The 18,603-nt window shown below is 42.3% G+C and overlaps 2 protein-coding genes across 4 annotated transcripts; one reads left to right on the top strand and one right to left on the bottom strand.

Moving 5' to 3' along the window:
- Window positions 1-920: 920 nt before the first annotated feature.
- LOC311489980 (putative oxidoreductase YtbE) lies at window positions 921-6,716 on the top strand. The gene is made up of 6 exons (XM_084547305.1): window positions 921-1,774; window positions 2,353-2,650; window positions 2,885-3,030; window positions 3,234-3,373; window positions 3,486-3,644; window positions 3,739-6,716. Exons 2-6 carry the CDS (start codon window positions 2,406-2,408, stop codon window positions 3,916-3,918), a joined length of 870 nt encoding a protein of 289 aa, XP_084403431.1. The 5' UTR covers window positions 921-1,774; window positions 2,353-2,405; the 3' UTR covers window positions 3,919-6,716.
- On the bottom strand, window positions 4,586-13,308 carry badb (BCL2 associated agonist of cell death b). 3 transcript variants are annotated; one of them, XM_084547318.1, is made up of 5 exons: window positions 13,154-13,244; window positions 12,335-12,465; window positions 9,096-9,245; window positions 7,669-7,889; window positions 4,586-7,128 (listed from the first exon to the last, which is right to left on the bottom strand). In XM_084547318.1, exons 3-5 carry the CDS (start codon window positions 9,235-9,237, stop codon window positions 6,991-6,993), a joined length of 501 nt encoding a protein of 166 aa, XP_084403444.1. In that variant the 5' UTR covers window positions 9,238-9,245; window positions 12,335-12,465; window positions 13,154-13,244; the 3' UTR covers window positions 4,586-6,990. The 3 variants fall into 3 exon arrangements, with proteins under 3 accessions (XP_084403444.1, XP_084403442.1, XP_084403443.1); XM_084547316.1 differs by lacking the exon at window positions 12,335-12,465 and having other exon boundaries at window positions 13,154-13,308; XM_084547317.1 differs by lacking the exons at window positions 12,335-12,465; window positions 13,154-13,244 and adding an exon at window positions 9,859-12,306.
- Between the last annotated feature and the right edge of the window lie 5,295 nt (window positions 13,309-18,603).

The following is an 18,603-nucleotide window of genomic DNA, read 5'->3' as shown; positions in this document are numbered from 1 at the left end:
TGGTAAAGCGTGATTCATCACTCCAGAGAACGCGTCTCCACTGCTCTAGAGGCCAGTGGCGGCGTGCTTTACACCATTGCATCCGACGCCTTGCATTGCACTTGGTGATGTGTGGCTTGGCTGCAGCTGCTCGGCCATGGAAACCCATTCCATGAAGCTCTCTGCGTACTGTACTTGGGCTAATCTGAAGGTCACATGAAGTTTGTAGCTCTGTAGCAATTGACTGTGCAGAAAGTCGGCGACCTCTTTGCACTATGCGCTTCAGCATCCGCTGACCCCTCTCCGTCACTTTACGTGGCCTACCACTTCGTGGCTGAGTTGCTGTTTTTCCCAAACGCTTCCATTTTGTTATAATAGAGCTGACAGTTGACTGTGGAATATTTAGGAGCGAGGAAATTTCACGACTGGATTTGTTGCACAAGTGGCATCCTATGACAGTTCCACGCTGGAATTCACTGAGCTCCTGAGAGCGGCCCATTCTTTCACAAATGTCTTGTTTCACAGTCTGCATGCCTGAGTGCTTGAATTTATACACCTGGGGCCAGGCCAAGTGATTAGAACACCTGATTCTGATCATTTGAATGGGTGAGCGAATACTTTTGGTAATATAGTGTATTTCATGTTCTTGTCTTTGCATTTGAATTATCAATAAATTCACACTAATTTGCGATGAACAAACCCTCTTTCCTGCTGAAGAATTTTAAATAAAGTACGACAAAGAGAATCTCTTTAAAACTACTTTTAAAATTCTTTATTCAGGTCGGCATATACCAGAGGTTTCACAGCTGTAGAGAAAATACATTTACAAAAGTCATTTAAAACTGGAAAACAATTCAACAAATAATGGAAATCTTAAAATTAAATTTTCTCAACACACAGATTTTCAAGTAATACTAAGGATGGCTGTAAAACTCCAGGTGCTCAGGCAGTTTTTTTTTTCCCTCTGTGGTGTTTTCACTGTCACAAAATTCAAAACCATAACATCTTCCGAAACAGTAGCTACTTAGATATTTGTCCTCAGTCGTGACGGCCAACGCACCTCTTCATATACGTTTAGAAGAATATTTAACGTGGAGTTTGTGAAAGGATGACTATTCCAGTCTTGCCTGGAGCTGGCACCTCCTCTGATCTTGAATTTAATGATGAATGTGCCTGCTTTAAAAAGCCAACTTTCTGAGAAAGGGAAACACAACAGGTCTGCAGTGACATGGCTGAAGTATTTTGGGTAAAGAAGCTCAGAAAATTAGCAAATTGATTTATGAATTGGTAGAATATTAGTCGGTTGCAAGCAAAACTATAGAATATTATGTGTACTGATTTAAAACTCATATCTCTTTCACAGTCCTAAAATTACTGTAATGTCTGCAGAAAACAGCAATCTTGGATTTGCTCTGTCATCCAGCAGCCACATAATTTCACTCTCCAGAAACTCAACAGTTAAACACGTGTAAAGTGAATTCCCGCCTTCAGGTCATTTGGACCGATTTGATTGGCTAGACCGTCTCCCAATCAGCGACGTCAGAGCAGGTGTCACTATGGTGACGGAGAAAACCGCCCAAACTGATTGTGTCACATGACTGTCAGCTGACCGCGTGCAGCCGGGTTGAAGAAGCCGGGTAGAAGCAGGCAGTTGCAAACTTTTATTTATTGCTCAACGTTTTACGTTACACGTTGTGTTTTAATCTTCTACTTTTTTCTTTTTGTGTAAATAGACGTTAGGTCATTTCCAGCTTGTGCACCTTTTTTGAAATAATTTAGCTGAGGCGACCAGAAGGTTAGCAGCCATTTTTTATTATTAATTTACTTCATTGGAATGTTGAGGCGTTGTAGCGCAAATTAACGTTTCGTCACTGATGTGTATATTTAGCTGTCACATTCCAGAGTACGTCATTAACACGTTTATCACTGAAACTACTTTGTGACGCTCTAATGTTTTAGCGACAATAGGCGCGTTCGACTTCATGCAGATCTGTGCAGATCTGACTTGACGTGATGCATGCTGGGTTCTTCTGCTCATAGACCTCGAATATGATTAGTTAAAATGAACTTGTTCGACCCAGCATGCATCACGTCAAGTCAGATCTGCACAGATCTGCATGAAGTCGAACGCGCCTATTGTTTATACTCGAGCTTTGTAACTCTGTGCATAACACTGCGTCATATGACGTGTGTATTCTGTGTAAACTCGTGTAGCTACATTCTGACGTTGTTGTAAGGCTGCTATGTCATCTAACAGAGAAACTGTAAACAATATTTGTGTCTTCATGAAGAGAGAGGAATGGTGACGGAAAACCATCAGAACTCATTGTTTCTTCAATCTCCCAATATTCTCTCCTTTTCTGTCTTTGACAGTGCATGACAGTCCAGGTAGTCTAAATCCAAAAAAGAAAAGAAGTGCCTTGCAGATGTCTTCCTTCTCCACCCCTTCCATCCTCCTCAATATAGGGGTTCAGATGCCCCTCTTGGGTTTGGGGACCTACAAGTTGCAGGGCCCTGAGGAAGTACATCGGGCGGTGGATGCCGCCCTGGCCGCTGGTTACCGGGCCTTTGACAGTGCGGCCGTCTATCGGAATGAAGCCGACTTGGGCCGAGCACTGCGGGAGCTCCTGCCCAAACATGGCTTAACCAGAGAGGATGTGTTCATAACAAGGTGGCGTATGAGTACATCATGAGGAGAGATATTTTACATCTTGTTTAACTATCACATATTGTGTTGTATTTTAAATGATTAGAATCAAATGAAGCATTCAAGCCTCTGCCAGCCTGAATGTCACAACCATATCACATGATTTTCTTTTTAAAGAACACATGAAGCTTTTAGTGGCTCCCTGCTCATACTGATTTCTCCCTCAACACTCATTCCTTTCTCTTCTCATTGATGCAGTAAGCTGGGCCCTAAGGATCAGGGTGAGAAGGCCATGGAAGGGGCCCTCCACAGCCTGTCTCAGCTGGACTTGGGCTACATTGACCTTTACCTGATCCACTGGCCTGGCACGCAGGGTCTGGCAGTGGCTGATCCACGCAACCCAGGTAGAGTTCACAACATTTTCCTGTGAAATGTAACTAGTCTGTAATTTATTCGTTGAGTAAATGTAAAGCTTTTTTAGTGTTTCTTTTCTTTTGCCAGGTGTATTGAGTGTTAATTAAGAGGTGTCTTTTTATATTTCTCTTCTATAAAGTATCTGTGCTTAAATGACAGCAATGACGAGACTCTAATTAATATTTGATCCCAGGAAATCGAGCTAAGAGTTGGGCCACACTGGAGGAGCTGCATGGCCAGGGGAAGCTCAAGGCCATAGGAGTGTCCAACTACACACCAGCACACATGAAAGAACTGATGCAGAGCTGCAAAGTCCCTCCTGCTCTCCTACAGGTACATTATGATAAAAGAAGGACGTGCATCATATAATTCACAGTATGTTACAGAAACGCAAAGAAAAAGATGGAAATCTCACACATATACGGGGGGACACATTTTTCTTCAGGTAGAGTACCATCCACAGCTTTGCCAGACCGAGCTGAGGAAGGTCTGTGAGGAGTATGGAGTGTGTTTCCAAGCGTACTCCTCCATAGGGAAAGGAGAGCTGGTCACCGACCCTGTTGTCAAGGAGGTGGCAAAGAGTTGCCAGCGCACACCTGCACAGGTAAGGCCTCTCACCGTCTTGGGCCCAGCTCATGTACTCAGTGTTGTAATAAAACATTTTATGGCAAACACTTAAGACTTTTACTCTGCTCCAGGTCCTGTTGCGCTGGGCGGTGCAGCAGGGCGTCCCTGTGCTGCCGAAGTCGTCCCATCCAGACAGAATAGAGGAGAACGCCAGGATTTTTGACTTCACACTGAGTGACACAGACATGGACAGACTCTCAGCTCTGGATTGTGGACACAAGTACTGCTGGGATCCTTCAGAGGTGGCCTGAAACACCAGATTTGGGACGCAAAAGGTGTTTAATTAAGGGTTATGGGGTCCCTGATCATCTGCAAAAATAACCACGAATAATTGACTCAAAATAATACAAATACATACATGCCGAGATCGAAGATAATTTCCATGGTGAAAATAAACCGGTACGGTTCACAAAACAACCTCAAAGAGATGTGAAATATCTACAAGATACACAACTGGAAACTGGGCTCGACTACAAATGACACTGATTCATTATTTGTGATTGAACATTGCATTGTCACAAGATGGTCCATGTTAATTAGTTCTCCTGTCAGTGGTTTTAATGTTGTGGCTGGTCAGTGTACATGGAATACACACCAAACCGGTTTAATGTACTGAAGATTTAAGCGGAAGTGTTCAGTTCAGCATTTCCCTTTAACTAGCCTTTCTTTCTGCTACCATATGCACCGAGTTTCTAGTTTGTTGTCTGACGATGCCTTTTACTGTTTCCAGATCTTTTCATGTGCCATCAGTCTGACACGAGGCCTGTGTTCTCTTGCCTCACGCTGTTTGACAAGTCCTTTTCTCGTGTCTTTCATGTTCTTGCCTTTCCATTTGAATTATCAATGAATTCCCACTAATTTCAACAAAGCCTCTTTCCTGCTCTTGAATTTCGACCAAAGCACGACAAAGACAAACTCTTCAAAACCAAAAATTTTAAATTTTATATTCAGGACAGCATATACCAAAGGTTTCACAGCTGTAGAGAAAATACATTTACAAAAGTCATTAAAAACTGGAAAAGAATTCAACATATAATGAAAATCTTAAAATTCTATTTTCTCCACACGCACACATTTTCAAGTAATACTAAGGATGGTTGCAAAAGTCCAGGTGCCCAGGCAGGTATTTATTTTTTTTAATAATTTATTTCCTCTGAGGTGTGTTCACTGTCACAAAATTCAAACCACAACATCTTCTGAAATGGCCGTTAGGTGTTTTTTTTTTTTACTCCGTCGCGACAGTGAACGCACCTCTTCATATATTGTGCTTTTTCTTGAGCGCAACATGTGGCAGCGTGAGCAGTAAGGCGGTATTTAGGTGAACAGAGAAGGCTGGCTATGTGGTGTCACATCACAGGTTACAGCATGTTCAAGGCATTTTATTACAATATGATAAAATCCAGCTGCACTTAATGTTCATGAGAGTAAAGCATTCACATCTGGCCTAGAGGAAAACACAACTTCAAACTTAAAACACTCCTCTTCTGTCCTTGTTCATATGTAACAAATCTGATATCATAAAACAGTGTTTGTATCGTAAGTAGTTTAAAATTGAATTAAATTCATTTTGCACAGCCCGAGTGAATCCTAGGAGAAGAAAAATAAGTGGCACCATTCAGATTGTCTGAAAATATCTGAGTTGAGGAAACGATGTAAAAAAAAAAATAAAAATAAAATAAAAATAGCAGTAAGATTTGACATTAAAAATGCAGCCCCTTAGCCTGCACACCCGAGCACTTCACAACTCAACCCCATAAGTCGAGAGGAAGAGAATAAGACACAAGCAGAACAAACTATTACCAATTTCAGTATAATCACATAAACGAGTCACAACTAACCTAATCCTAGTCATTTCATGAAGCTGTATAGAAGTGCTGATCTTAGTTTAAAAATGTCCATGAAAGGTTATAGTGTGTGTGGTATGTGCCAAGTGATTCTCGAAAGATGGAAATATAACGGATAAATAGCAGATCGTGCATCAGATCAGCACTTCTACAGCTTCATAGATTTTATTCACACCCCAATGCATGTGAAAGCAAGCAAGCCACATTTGAACCTTTTTATAAACCCAACAGGACCAGAAACTGGTCTTTAAAACCCTTTACACCTGTGTTTAAATGTGAGTGGACTTCATTCTCCTTATGCACTGGGGACTGAGAGCTAAAGGACTAGTGTGTTGGCTCCTCGTACAGCAGTTTAATTAATCCACCCCCCCCCCGCCCGCTTCTTTAAATACGTAACATTAGTCACAACAGCCATGGATTGTACACTGCCTATTGCTAGGTTAGCCAAGCTTATTAAACAGTATGGCAACCTTGGAAATAGATTTCTGCCCACCCACCCACCACCATTTCATGTTATACTAACAAAATATTTACACATAAAAATTCCAAAGTTGTTTTGCCTTTCTGAAGGCTTTAAAAAGATAGACTGGTTTGTGCTTTTCCATGTATATTTCTGCACCATCAGAGATTGTCCTTGTATAAGATTGTTCTTCTTTACATTAAGTTGACATATAAAGCGTTTAGTGATAGTCGTGCACGGCAGTTGAAATGGTATTGGCTTGCTGGGGAGCAGTTGAATGCTTTTCATTTTATTAATTTTTTTCCTCTACTCTTTCCTGATGCCTGCAGATTATCTTTGCACAGTGATCTTCATGAGTTTGCTTAAACACTTAGATCCAAGCAGGCCTTGGTTAACACACAGACACTGGTGATTCCCCCAAGAAAATGACAGTAAAGACAGGAAGGAAGTTTTAAGAGCATTTGAAGTGGCCTCAGATTTCAGCGCATTAAGTCTCTCCATCCACAGTATATTGCATAGTGTTGATGTGAGACACAGTACATATTTGTGGTGGTTGCCTCTGTAATTCTCTAATAAGCAAGTCTTTCTTTGTGTTTTATTTATTTTTTTGTTTTTTTTTAAAGAGATTATATCTCTTCTCTTGGCCCATCCTTTTATCCATTTTGTAGGATTCAGATAGCCAGCAGTCTCTCCTTATGCCTGACTGTACAGTGGGCTAACCAATAATATGTAGTTTACATCACAATTAACACAAATACAAAAAGTTTACTTAAATGTTTCTAATGGCGTATAAAAATTACATGTCTGGGACAGGACTCATTAATAAGCACGTGTTCTAGTGCGTTTTTAGCAATGCTTCTTTTTTTTTTTGTATCGTTCTATTTCTTGATCGCCTTTGTTTTTTGTCGCAGGTGACGTTTTTAACTTTAATTGTTCCCTTGGCTTCCCTGCCGTCGTCTTCTCAACCTTTGTTCCTCCAACCTCGCCTCGTTCCTTTTTCCCCCCCCCTGTCTCCGTGCCTACTCAGTGCGGTGGGTGTGGTTTTCATGGTGGTTGTTCTCTCCTTCTGTCTCCTGGTGACTAAAGAGGTAGCTCCACCAGCTTTTAGAGTGGTGTATCTGTTTGGTTGTCCCGGCACTCCTCACCCTCCTCATCTCCTGCGCAAAACACAGGCATAAAGTTCATCATAAACCAGTTATACTCGGAAAACCTGATGCTGCGTGTCAGCTGTAAGTCTGTGCTCACTCAATTGCCAAACATCTCTGAGACAGATGCACCTGATACCACTTTACAGCAATGTACCATGCCTACACTCATAAAATGCAGGGTTACAATCTGGACATGTAACGGGTTGGAAGTAGGTGTTGGCAATGCAACTACAAGCTGGTTTGCCAACTGCTAATAAACGCAAAGAAGCTACTTCATACTAATAACATGATGCTAAGTATCTCATTGAGAAGAAACGGGCTCTAGGAATATTTGTGTGATGCTGTGACTCAAAGAAACGGTCAAGAACCCTAACATCAAAACAATGACGACAACCTTAGCTGCAGCTTTGAAAAAGACACTTGAGTGTAAGTACGTCTGAGTGGCATAATTATTTTGGCCTCATTGGATGATGTCATTATAGCACATTGTGTGATCCTGCCATAGACCTATTATGACCATCTTTCCACCAAGTAATCACTCATTCTCACCCCTTTATCTAGCAGACTGTCGAACTCGTCGCTCATCCTTCGAAGCTGTCGGCCATACTTCTTGGCGGCCCAGAGGGCGGGAGGAGCTGATTTAGACCGACCCCTGAATGGAGCTCCCTCAGTAGGCGTGCCGGCCTCCTCTTCCCCCCTGGCCTGGAACTCCTCGTCCCTGGAGACCGTGGATGCGTTGGACTCTGAGCTCAGCCTGAGGCGACCGGTCCCTACACGGGAGAAAGGTAAGAAGAGGGGTGAGCGATTAGATCGGCACAAACCGCACGGAAATATGGGCACAAGCTATCACTGGGACAAAAGCTCTGCAGATAAAATACCAATAACACCCCTCTTTACTGCTTTGAATGGTGATATTCTCAATGCAATAGGGCTTACACTTCCATTCAGTATCAGTGCTATCTGTTTTTACTGTGTCAAAATACATGTGCAAGAAAGGCACGGGATTACTTTACATGGGGACGTCCAGTGATTCACAAATTCCGGGATCAGGAAACTCTATTTTACTCAAATTTACTATCCATAGTTACGCCTCTGCTACTTTTTGCTTAACTCCACTGCGTGTCAGAGTCACAATTTACACTTTTTGACAGCTGAAGTTACTTTGCAAATTCTAAAGGATAATAAAAAATATATTTTTGATATTATTGATCCCGGGGGAAGAGATTACGAACGACCTGGCAGCTCCACCTTTACCAATGAACACATTCATGCTTGATTTAATGATTTCATCCGTCCAAATGCATGAATGGGTCAGCGACATCTCAACTTTGCACCCTAACATCTGTCCAAACCTTGATTTATATCACATCCTTAGTAATTCTTAAGCGACAGGAGGGCTGAAAAAACGCGAATTAAACAAAAGCCTTGAAAAAGTGAAAACCCAGCCCCAAATCACAGAGACGCCGATTCTAACTGCATCAAGATCACAGACGACCTCCGCTAATATTATTACAAATTAACCAGAGGCCTCCAGATAAACACTGACACACAAATGTTTCTCCCTTCCACTGTTGTAACCGAGGATCTTTGCAGCAGCTGCGACAGAAAATGAAACTGGGGCAGAACGCATAAGACAACAAATTCTTTCCCTACACAGGCTAAAGTGAGATTTGTGCAGAAGTCAGTGTTATTAACCAGCAGCTGTTGGTTATGACTCACTGTTGTGGCGAATTTCAGCCAATTTCAGCATATTGTTCATATACCGCACATGACTTTTGACTTAATTTTAGGGCATCTGAAAGAAGTACATTTTCTGACTGTGATTTCTGAGAAAAATGCACAATACTTTGTACTCGTTCAATTTGGAATACTTGGCATATTTTGGCAAAATTATCACACATTTTGATTTTTTTCCCCCAAAATTGTCGCTGTGTTTCTCCTGCTCCTTTCCCCAATGACCCCTTTGGGTTTCCTACCTGGTGCTCTGAGCTCGGGCAGGGTGAGGCTGCTGCGGTTACGAACGCGCTCCTCTTGTCCTGCTGATGGCTGGCTGCTTTCTCCTTCCCCTACCTCCGATGTCTCTGAGTCGCTGTCTGAAATAGTGAAGTTTGCAGCCATCGTGACATCTGGAGGAACAAGGACAAAGTCAGATGAGAATACATTAAAACACCAAAAATACAGTGTGTGGAAGCAGCTGCACATACTGTACACTAATCAATGCTAGGAACTAGGTTAATGTTCACCTTGCACTGAACTTGACCTGTCTGGCAAACAATTAAACAGACACAAGACGTGCTTTTAATAGGAATTATGAACATTTGATCTGTTGTTGTGCAGAATAACACAAATATCATGTTACTTATAAAACCACACATTTGCTAGCCATTAGTTGACACTCATGAGTGTATCTGTGTTGCAGCCACCTATCTACAGCAACACACCCAGAAAGAGCTAGTGGCTAATAGTAGCCAGTCCAAAGGTATTTCAGTGTAACAACCCGCAAGACAGCCGACTTGTTTTGACTACACACACCCGCATTTGTCGTTATTAAAGACTCGTTGTTACACTGTTGTTAAAACCGACAATCGCATCTTATTTTCCGGTCAACACACTGACTCTCGGGTTGTGTTGTTGTTGACTGAAGAAGACAAAAGAAAACTTCCTACAGGGCGGAAGCGGCTGCGGGCGATTGTAGTCGGCGGCCGTTTGTGAAGGTACATAACGAGTAGGCTTCCTTACCCGAAATCTCTATAGTGTGAGCCCCAAAAGTGCGAGCGTGTCTTTAGTTAGCTTCATGCGGCCACAGCTGTTGTTGTTGTTGTTATCCGCGTCTTGTGTTTTGTGACCGTACAATACTCTTTAGCTGCTCTTACCCAATCGCCGCGAGTCTTCGCACCGCCGCGGCGCACTGACGTCACTGTTGCGAGCTAGGACTGCGCTGCGGCCTTGTTTTTCTTTGCCGCCTTACCGTAATGCACGATCTAGGCGCGCAGCAGGATTCAACATCCGATTCCGCTTCACATCAAGCCAAGGACTCATTATCCAAGATTGCACGTCATAACACAGTTAGATGATGCTCAGCTACAGTTAAAGTGCACGTGATAATACAAAGGCTTCGTCAAAAACTCTACAAGTCCAGTTTTTTTGGATAAAAAAAAGCTTTATAATTACAGCAAGTGGTCTATATAATGCTTTCTATTGGACAGTTATTAATAATGTACTCAATTATATGTTTTGTAACACTGATGCTCTCATTATGGTAAACCTGGGTCCTGGTATTTACAGCAATCAGACATAACTTTATGACAATGGTCAAGGGAGACCTACACAATAATAGGAAAGTGCACCTTCCTAATATTGTGTAGTTCCTGTGGTGTCTAGCAACACAATGTTGTTAGTGGGGGGCCTTTGGGTACTGTTGGAGCCATTATATATTTTGCAGTTCTCGTTGGTTTGAATCACTGTGTTCAAGGATTCAAGGATTCATTCTTTCAAGGATTCATCTTCTATACCCGTTTAGTCCTGTTAAGGGTCACGGGGGTCTGCTGGAGCCTATCCCAGCTGTCATCGGGCGAGAGGCAGGGGTACACCCTGGACAGGGTACACCCTAACACAGAGACGGACGACCATTCACACTCACACGCACACCTACGGCCAATTTAGTAACCTAACAAGCATGTCTTCGGACGGTGGGAGGACGCCGGAGTACCCGGAGAGAACCCACGCAGACACAGGGAGAACATGCAAACTCCTTCTCGCTGGATTCTTTATTGAATAAAGGATTCTTTATTGTCATTTCAACACATGTTGGTACATGGGATGGAACAAAATTAGCTTCTCTGGTCCCGATCAAAGTCATAGCAGAAATAGTAAAAAGTATAAATATATAATAAAATTAGCTAACTAAGTATTGTACAAAAATAGCAAGAAGTGTCATGTATTGACATGCAGTTCCGGGGTTTTTACCTAGGGGGCGCACCAGTGTGAAAGTGCTAAGTCACAAGTGGTGGAAATCAGGTGTGTGTTTGTGGGAAGCAAACGGTTTTTGACTGTGTCAGCCGGGGGAGCTTGTCAGAATGGCTGATGTGTTAAGTATATGGATTTGGGACAGTGCTGACTCTCTTTTTTTGTGACTGTGCTACATGTCTAAGTAACATCCACACGAATGCTAGGTCCAAAACTTTGCACTTCGTAGGTGCTTTTGGCAGTTTACAGGAGTCTGTATGGGCACCCCACCATGTGATGCACTGTGTGTTCAGACACCTTTCAATCCAAACCAGCATTCACTTTTGTTAGCTACAGTAGCTTGTCTGTTGAATTGGCTTTAATGAGCCTTGGCCACCCATGACCGTGTTTTCGGTCCATGACTTTTCCTGCATCGGACATCTTTTAATAAGTACTGACCACTGCAGACCAGGAACACCCCACAGCTGCAGGTTTGAAGATGCTCTGACCCAGTTGTAAAGTCGTCACAATTAGGCCTTTATCATAGCCGCTTCAATCCTTTCACTTCATCTGGTACAACTACTTAGAGTACAATATGTTCACGTGCCGCCTAATATATCTCACTCACTGACAGCTGTCACGACAATGGGATAATCAGTGTCATTCACTTGTCTGGTGATTCTGACCACAAAGTTATGGCTGTATAGACTTAGACAGACTTTAATCACCCACAAGGAATATTGCTTGGTCACAGTAGCTTAAGTTGCACATAAAAAAGCACTCTTGAGAACCAAGACAAACGAAGGATTAATAAAGTGCAATAATGTGCATTAACTATGTATACGTGTACAGTATTAATCTGTAAAATAACTCCCTTCTTGTAACCTGTAGCTGCTGTTGTATCTGTGCTTCTGTGCTAAAGTTCTGAGCATTTTAAGGACAGAGAGATGTGGCTCATTTAGGTTCCCTGCTGATAGATCTGTGTCATTCTTCCTAAGGGGCTCTGTTGTTCTTCCTGCAGGAGATTGTCTGGCAGCGTAAAAAATAAGGGCTGAAGTGGAATCATGAGGGAAAAGAACAGGAAAGGCAGGACTAGTGTTATGCAAGAGTTATGTGAGATTTGTTTTGTCCAGATGTTGAGTCTGATAAGATGAGGTGTGTAGTCTGTGAAAACACACTTGGATTATAATGTCTTTTAGTAAAAGTAACTAAAATTGTCGCTGTGTTTCCCCTGCTCCTCTTTTCCCAATGACCCCTTTGGGTTTCCTACCTGATCCTCTGTGCTCGGGTAGGATGAGACTGTTGTGGTTAACAACACGTTATACTTTCTCTTTCCTTTGTCTACCTAAGATGGCTCTGACTCACTGTCTGAAATAGTGAAGTTTGCAGCCATCGTGACATCTGGAGGAAAAAGAATTAAATGAGATGAAGAGCAGGAATACATTAAAACACCAAAAATACAGTGTGTAGAAACAGCTGCACATACTGTACACTAATCAGTGCTAGGAACTAGGTTAATATTCATGTTGCTTTGAACTTGACCTGTCTGCCAAACAAGTAAACAGACATAAGACGTGCTTTTAATAGAAACTCTGAACATTTGATCCTATATATCTCCGTTATTATACAGAATAAGTCAAATATAATTTTACTATAAAGCCGCACATTAGCTAACTGCTTAATGAGAAGAGTCATTAAATGAAACTAATGAGTATATTGGTGTTGCAGCCCCCTATCTACAGTAACACACTGAGAAAGAAAGAGCTAGTAGCTACCAGCTATAACCAACTTGTTTTGACAACACAGACCCATATTTGACGTTATTAAGGACTAAATAAGTTGTTAAAACCGACAGTAACACCTTGTTTCTCTCTAATGTTGTATTAAGAGGCGAATATTATTTGCTTAAAGTGCAGTGACGTGGAACTTACATTCTCGTAACCTGTAACTAATCTAATCTATCTGTGCTTCTGTGCTAAAGCTCAATTTTCTGAGCATTTTGAGGATGTTTGCTTAAAATCTGGCTTTGTGTAAATCGCGGCTGACAAAAAATAAACTATGCAAAGTAGAAGTAGACACGTATACATACCTAAAGACAGATAGATGTGGACAAAGCTGTTTGTCTTTGGCTCATTTAGGTTCCGGCACAGGCTAAGTTGTTCTTCCTGCAGGAGATCGTCTGGCAGTGTAAACAATAGGGACTGAAGTGGAATCATTGGGAAATGAACAGGAAAGGCAGGACCAGTGTTATGCAAGAGTTGTGTGACATTCACTTTGGGCATGTTGAGTCTGTTAAGACGAGGCGTGGCAAAAAGGCAGGAGTCTGTGGAAACACACTTGGATTATACTGTCTTTTACTAAAAGTGACTAAAGAGGCATCTAGTAAAGTCATTTCAGTTGAATTATATTCATGGTGAGGTTTTTTTTCCTCTGTTTGAGTCACAAGGAATCAGAAGACTGAGAGTCCCTCTGAGCAGTCTGTTGTAATTCCTTTTATGAGCAGCAGGTGGGGCAGTAGGACCGTAAACTCAGCTGCTGTCACTTTAGCTGAGCTCATCTCTGCTTCGTCTCCTGTTATTGCTCAGCTTGCACATTTCCTCGAAAATAGCTAACAACCCCATACGTGTAATTGCAACAGGTTACAGTAATGATTTGTGTTGCAACTTGTTGGAAATGTTTTGTGACGTCAGGTTGGGATTATAATTAATAATTATAACTAGCAACTTGTCACTTTATGGGAGCAACAGCAACAAAACAGTTTCCTTGAAGGATTATTCTGATTCTGATTCTGATTCTGATAATGAAAACCGATAAAAATTTGCTAAAAATCTCATATTACAAAATCATGTTGTGGTCAAAGCACTGGTCATGTGGAATAACATGTCCTCTGTCATTTATCGTTTATCGGAAATCCTTATAATAGAGCAGATCTGTACATACAGCGTGTGTGTGGCACTGTATATTTTCCTCACTGATTGTCTCTCCACTTCTACTCTCTTGCACTTTCCTCGCATCAGCACAGGAAAGTCAAACATGCAATTATCTACCATTTATATTTAGAGCTGTCTCTATTCTCCTCCTCTACGTCATCCCTTTCTCTTCCCCCCTGTCTTTGCGTTAACGGCCTCTCGGGAGATTTGAAACAAACGAGCTTATTTGGCAAAGTGAGCAATTGACAGCTGAACGGGATTAGCGAAAACTGTTGTTCGTGGGACCTGTGATGGGACTCGAAGCGATGTGACGCAGCTTCTCCTGATTCAGTGCATCCAAACAGAACTAATGTGACTTACTAAGCTTAGACAAACAAGTCTGCGCAGTCAGCTTTTCGTACACTTGTGTGTGGATGGAGCTGCTCCAGAGCTGCTTCTTTTGAACTCTATTTTTGGAGGGATTATATAGTTCTGCTTGGATTTGAGAACCATACAATTATTATCCATTTTAATCTGTATGTGGTGTGTGTGTGTGTGTGTGTGTGTTGGCTTTAAAACGGCAATCTATGAAAGTGAGTGGAAAAAAAAAAGATTTTATACACTTTCTTGTACAAGCAGGATCATTTTCTCTCACACACACACACACACGTACAAGAACACACACAGACAGAGAACGTGTGTTTGTGTATAAGTCTGCTGGATTTGAGTGTAATGTGAAGGAGCCATACAATTACCATCCATTTATATCTCCCTGTACCAACCTCGCCCTGCCTCCCTGCCCCTCATCTGGTGGTTATTTTGGGAAACGGAGGCGTATGCACTCCCACACTGTCTCCAAACCACCACTCAGTGTGTGTGAACGTGTGTGTGTGTGTGTGTGCATGTGTGTGTCAGCAAATGCAGCAGTGTTTCTAAGCGACTCCCGAAATGTTCCTTTCGATTCAATGCCAGGACACTGCCTGTCCGCCGCCGCCGCTGCAGCTGCACTCACTATCCTTTCAAATATTTTCTCCTCTCTGCAGACTTCTGTCTGTTAAGTCCATGTTGGAGCTGAGGAAGATACAGATACAGAGCAGGGTATTGAATTTTTTCAAATGGGAAAGAGAATAAAAGATAGGTGATGTAGAAAAAAGCAGAAATTCGTTTTGTTTCCCAGTTCCAAAAAACGATGAGAAGAAGAGCACAGAGAGTGACTACCAGACAAAGACACAGTAAAAGCAACAGATGAAGGATCTAAAAGTAAAGGGAAGCCAAGACGAAGTGTCTGTGAGTGCAGTGAGAGACGTGAGGTAATAGAAAAGCTGAAAAGGTGGCGGCAAACGTGGCAGGGAGAAAGCCTGGGAGACAGAAATCGGAGGAAATGCACGCGTGAAAGAGACGGGAACGTGGAACGAGCGATCACAACCTACATCAGAGTGAATACACTCCTGCAGCCTGCTCACAAGGCTCGAGCCCTTTCATCGCTGCTCTCGGTACATGCTCATTATATACAGACCGCTCCCTCGCTCTGTAACTATAAGGCACCCAGTGATCACAAGGCTGACATATGGCAGCTTTCTAATTTTCATCCGCCCCACCCCTCATGTACAGTAGCTGGTTGTGTAACCGAGCTCTTCTTCAGCTAGAGTTTGGGAATAATCCGTTACAAAAAAGGGGACTCTTGCAATCTCATCTCGTTTGATAACGTGTGAAACGTCTGTCGGGATGGAGGAAATCATCCTTTCCTCTGTGTGAGCAGTTCTGCTTGAAGAAGCGAATCCGTGTATCTTGAAAATCCTCAAACAAACCTTTAAGTCTTGATGTTTTGGTGAATGTACTTTCTTTTGCTAAGAAGTAGGGGGTGTTATCTGTGCCGCCAGCGCATGGCCTAGCATAGCTTAGCATAACTTAGCATAAACAACTGACCTGGCTCTGCCTAGTGGTGAAACATCCACCTCGGGAAATCCCTAATTAGCACGTTTGTTTAGATGGTCCAAAAAAAAAAAAAAATCACAACACAAACCACCTGTAAACATGCAGCCTTTTGTTTGTAAAGATAGCATCGGTTAATTAGATTTACAGTTGCTAGTGCGGTACTGGTGTATTTTATGTTGAGTCAGCTAAGCTAAGCTAACCATCTCCTGGCTCCAGCTCCACAGCTTCATGTACAGACTTGAAAGTAGTATCATATAACTCTCAGCAGGAAGGGGAATAAGCACAAATGTCAAATTAATTAAGCTTTTTAAAGTTTCTTAGCATAAAGCCAGAGAATAAAGCCTTAAGAATATTTGTGTGTCGACTGTTAGCTAAAGGTTAAAAGGCAGGCTATATACTGTAATTAACCTTAGCCTGGACTTTAATGGACGCACACACTCCACCTCCACCTTGTCAGCGTAAAAGCCACACACGGCTGTTTCTTAACCCTCTAATATCACTTATGGTTTGGTTGCGTTGATGTGGTTGTGGCGGTGTGTGTAGATAGAGAGCTACTCCATCTGTGTAGACATGCTGGTCTGAGACGTATGCACTCCATATGCGAGCTTTAAGATGTACACGTCGTTTTAATGAGAGGTTGTTGTTTCTCCACACGAAAGCGTCTCTTGTTTGATTGGCAAACAAAACGTGGACGTTCACCTATTTACTTCACTGCGGATTGAAATATACAGTAGATGTGCACATTCTTCCACAGTTTGCTGCAACTGAATAATAGATCATTAAGTAACCGCAATATGTTCATAAGCATCGTGCCGCTTTAATTGTCTGCAGTTAATTCAGCTTTTGTTGTCTAATCCGTTTATGTATACGAGTGTGAAGCTCTGCCTGAAGCGAAATGTATTTTCATGCAGCACCACCATACAATGCCATGCAGCAGTGTTTTTTTTTTCTTCTTTGCACCAAGCTTAAGTGGTTCACGTTTAACTGTACAAGAGGCCAAACGAACGTTAATGCGTGCTACTAGATAAATGAAATAATCTTCGTGACGATATAACATTGATTTATACATAAAACAAGCTTTTTAGATGATGTGGTTTATCTTTTAATTTCTTTTGGTAAATTTCATTAAGATAAATAATTCACTCCTCTTTAGATTAGATGGCTTGGGTCAGATACATTAACCTGGGTTTAAGACGTATCAAGATGCTATACTTAATGCTAATTACAGGCATTGTTACGTGTACAACTTATGTTAATTTTGTATATCAATTATCGAGTCGGGTGACCCCTGCTCCCCACACCCCTCCGCTTTCCTTCCCATCTTTCACGGGAGAAGTGGGTGATCCATCCTCTTTAAAGATTTTATTTGTTTTGTCCTGACAGTGATGAGAGGCGGGAGATTGGATGGAGAGGCACAGCACGGCACGAAACAAGCCGCTTCTCCAGCCCAGATGGGACTACAAGGTATCCGCATTAGTAGATTCATCTTCCTCGTTGCGTAATCCTCTCCCTCGTCATTTCACCCACTCGAAACAAAATCAACATTTTCCCCTTTATTTGTCTCCATTTCTCTTCTCCTGTGTCTCCATCAGGCCCGACCCATCTGTGGCTATTTCTTCTTCTTCATTTCTGTCTGTCATTTTATCATTTCCCTCATACATCAAACTATCTCTCTCTCTCTTTCTCCCTTTCTTGCAGTTTCTGTTCTGCCTTCCTTCCTTCTCCCTCTCTCTGTCTCTCTCTCTCTCGTCGTTCCTTTACTTCCCCATTGTATCTGGGTTGCTGACTGAACTAGTTCACGAGGGGCTTGAAAGCTGATGGCATCACTGCCCCTTGTTTAATTGATGCTGTTTGATAGAAACAAGCTGCTCGTTGGACTCAGTCAGGTGGTTACTAAATCTTAAAAGCCCAACCGAGCCGAAAGCCGAAACGAGAACAATTGAGAGGTAAGTACAACGCTTTGGAGAGACACTGATTTCATATTCTGACCTTCTGCATTTCACAGTGCCACGCTGTGTTCACTTTTGCTTTACTCTGTTCGCACTCGGAGCCCCGCTAAATTAGTAAAAGTGCAGTAAAACACTGTAGAGGAGGATCGGCACAATTACATTAACAAACCCCTGAATGCTAATGAGAACGTCCACTAGGCTGCTGGCTCCAGCAAGTCCCAGTCAGCAGAACAGAAACGAGATGAGTAACATTAGCATAACAATACAAGATCTGCATAAAAAGAATAAAATAAAAGCCGTGATAGATGGCCATCATTACAGGGAAAGGAACTGGAACTCGTTTGCCAATAACCCAACGTATTTTTCATCCTTCTTTAGCTCCTTTCTATTAATCAGCTCAGCAACCGTCCATCCAGTCCAGTCTTGAGTGTGGGCTGTTGGAGATTTTATCAGCTGTCTGCAAAATCTCAGCTTTACAAGTTTTTCAAACCACGACGCTCCCAAATTTGTACGCCGCGTTCACTTATACGTTCATACGTATACACTGTACGCGTGCCAGTGTTTGTGCGCTTGTGTGTCGTGATATGAATCACAGTGAAAGGTCAGTATTGCTCGAGGGGAGAAGAAACAGAGGAGACAGATGTGATGAATTGCACTTTGGGACCGTTTTTCTTGCAACACCCCAGGTTGTATCGAACTGTGTGCATGTGTGTTTGACAGACACACACACACACACACCAAAACAG

This window comes from Chelon labrosus (assembly GCF_963514085.1).
Source record: "Chelon labrosus genome assembly, chromosome: 1".
Taxonomy (NCBI): Eukaryota; Metazoa; Chordata; class Actinopteri; order Mugiliformes; family Mugilidae; genus Chelon; species Chelon labrosus.
The sequence above is the reverse complement of the archived record's forward strand: the minus strand, read 5'-3'. Positions and strand labels throughout refer to the sequence as shown.

What these genes read in the sequence shown, in the direction of transcription:
- badb (XM_084547316.1), bottom strand. Translation starts at nt 13,280, where the DNA reads ATGATTCCACTTCAGTCCCTATTGTTTACACTGCCAGACGATCTCCTG. An exon ending in GCCCGAGCTCAGAGCACCAG is followed by an intron (nt 7,890 to 9,095) that starts GTAGGAAACCCA and finishes TCTCCCGTGTAG; the next exon opens with GGACCGGTCGCCTCAGGCTG. An exon ending in ACAGTCTGCTAGATAAAGGG is followed by an intron (nt 7,129 to 7,668) that starts GTGAGAATGAGT and finishes TGTTTTGCGCAG; the next exon opens with GAGATGAGGAGGGTGAGGAG.
- LOC311489980 (XM_084547305.1), top strand. Translation starts at nt 2,406, where the DNA reads ATGTCTTCCTTCTCCACCCCTTCCATCCTCCTCAATATAGGGGTTCAG. An exon ending in TCCCTCCTGCTCTCCTACAG is followed by an intron (nt 3,374 to 3,485) that starts GTACATTATGAT and finishes ATTTTTCTTCAG; the next exon opens with GTAGAGTACCATCCACAGCT. An exon ending in GCCAGCGCACACCTGCACAG is followed by an intron (nt 3,645 to 3,738) that starts GTAAGGCCTCTC and finishes ACTCTGCTCCAG; the next exon opens with GTCCTGTTGCGCTGGGCGGT.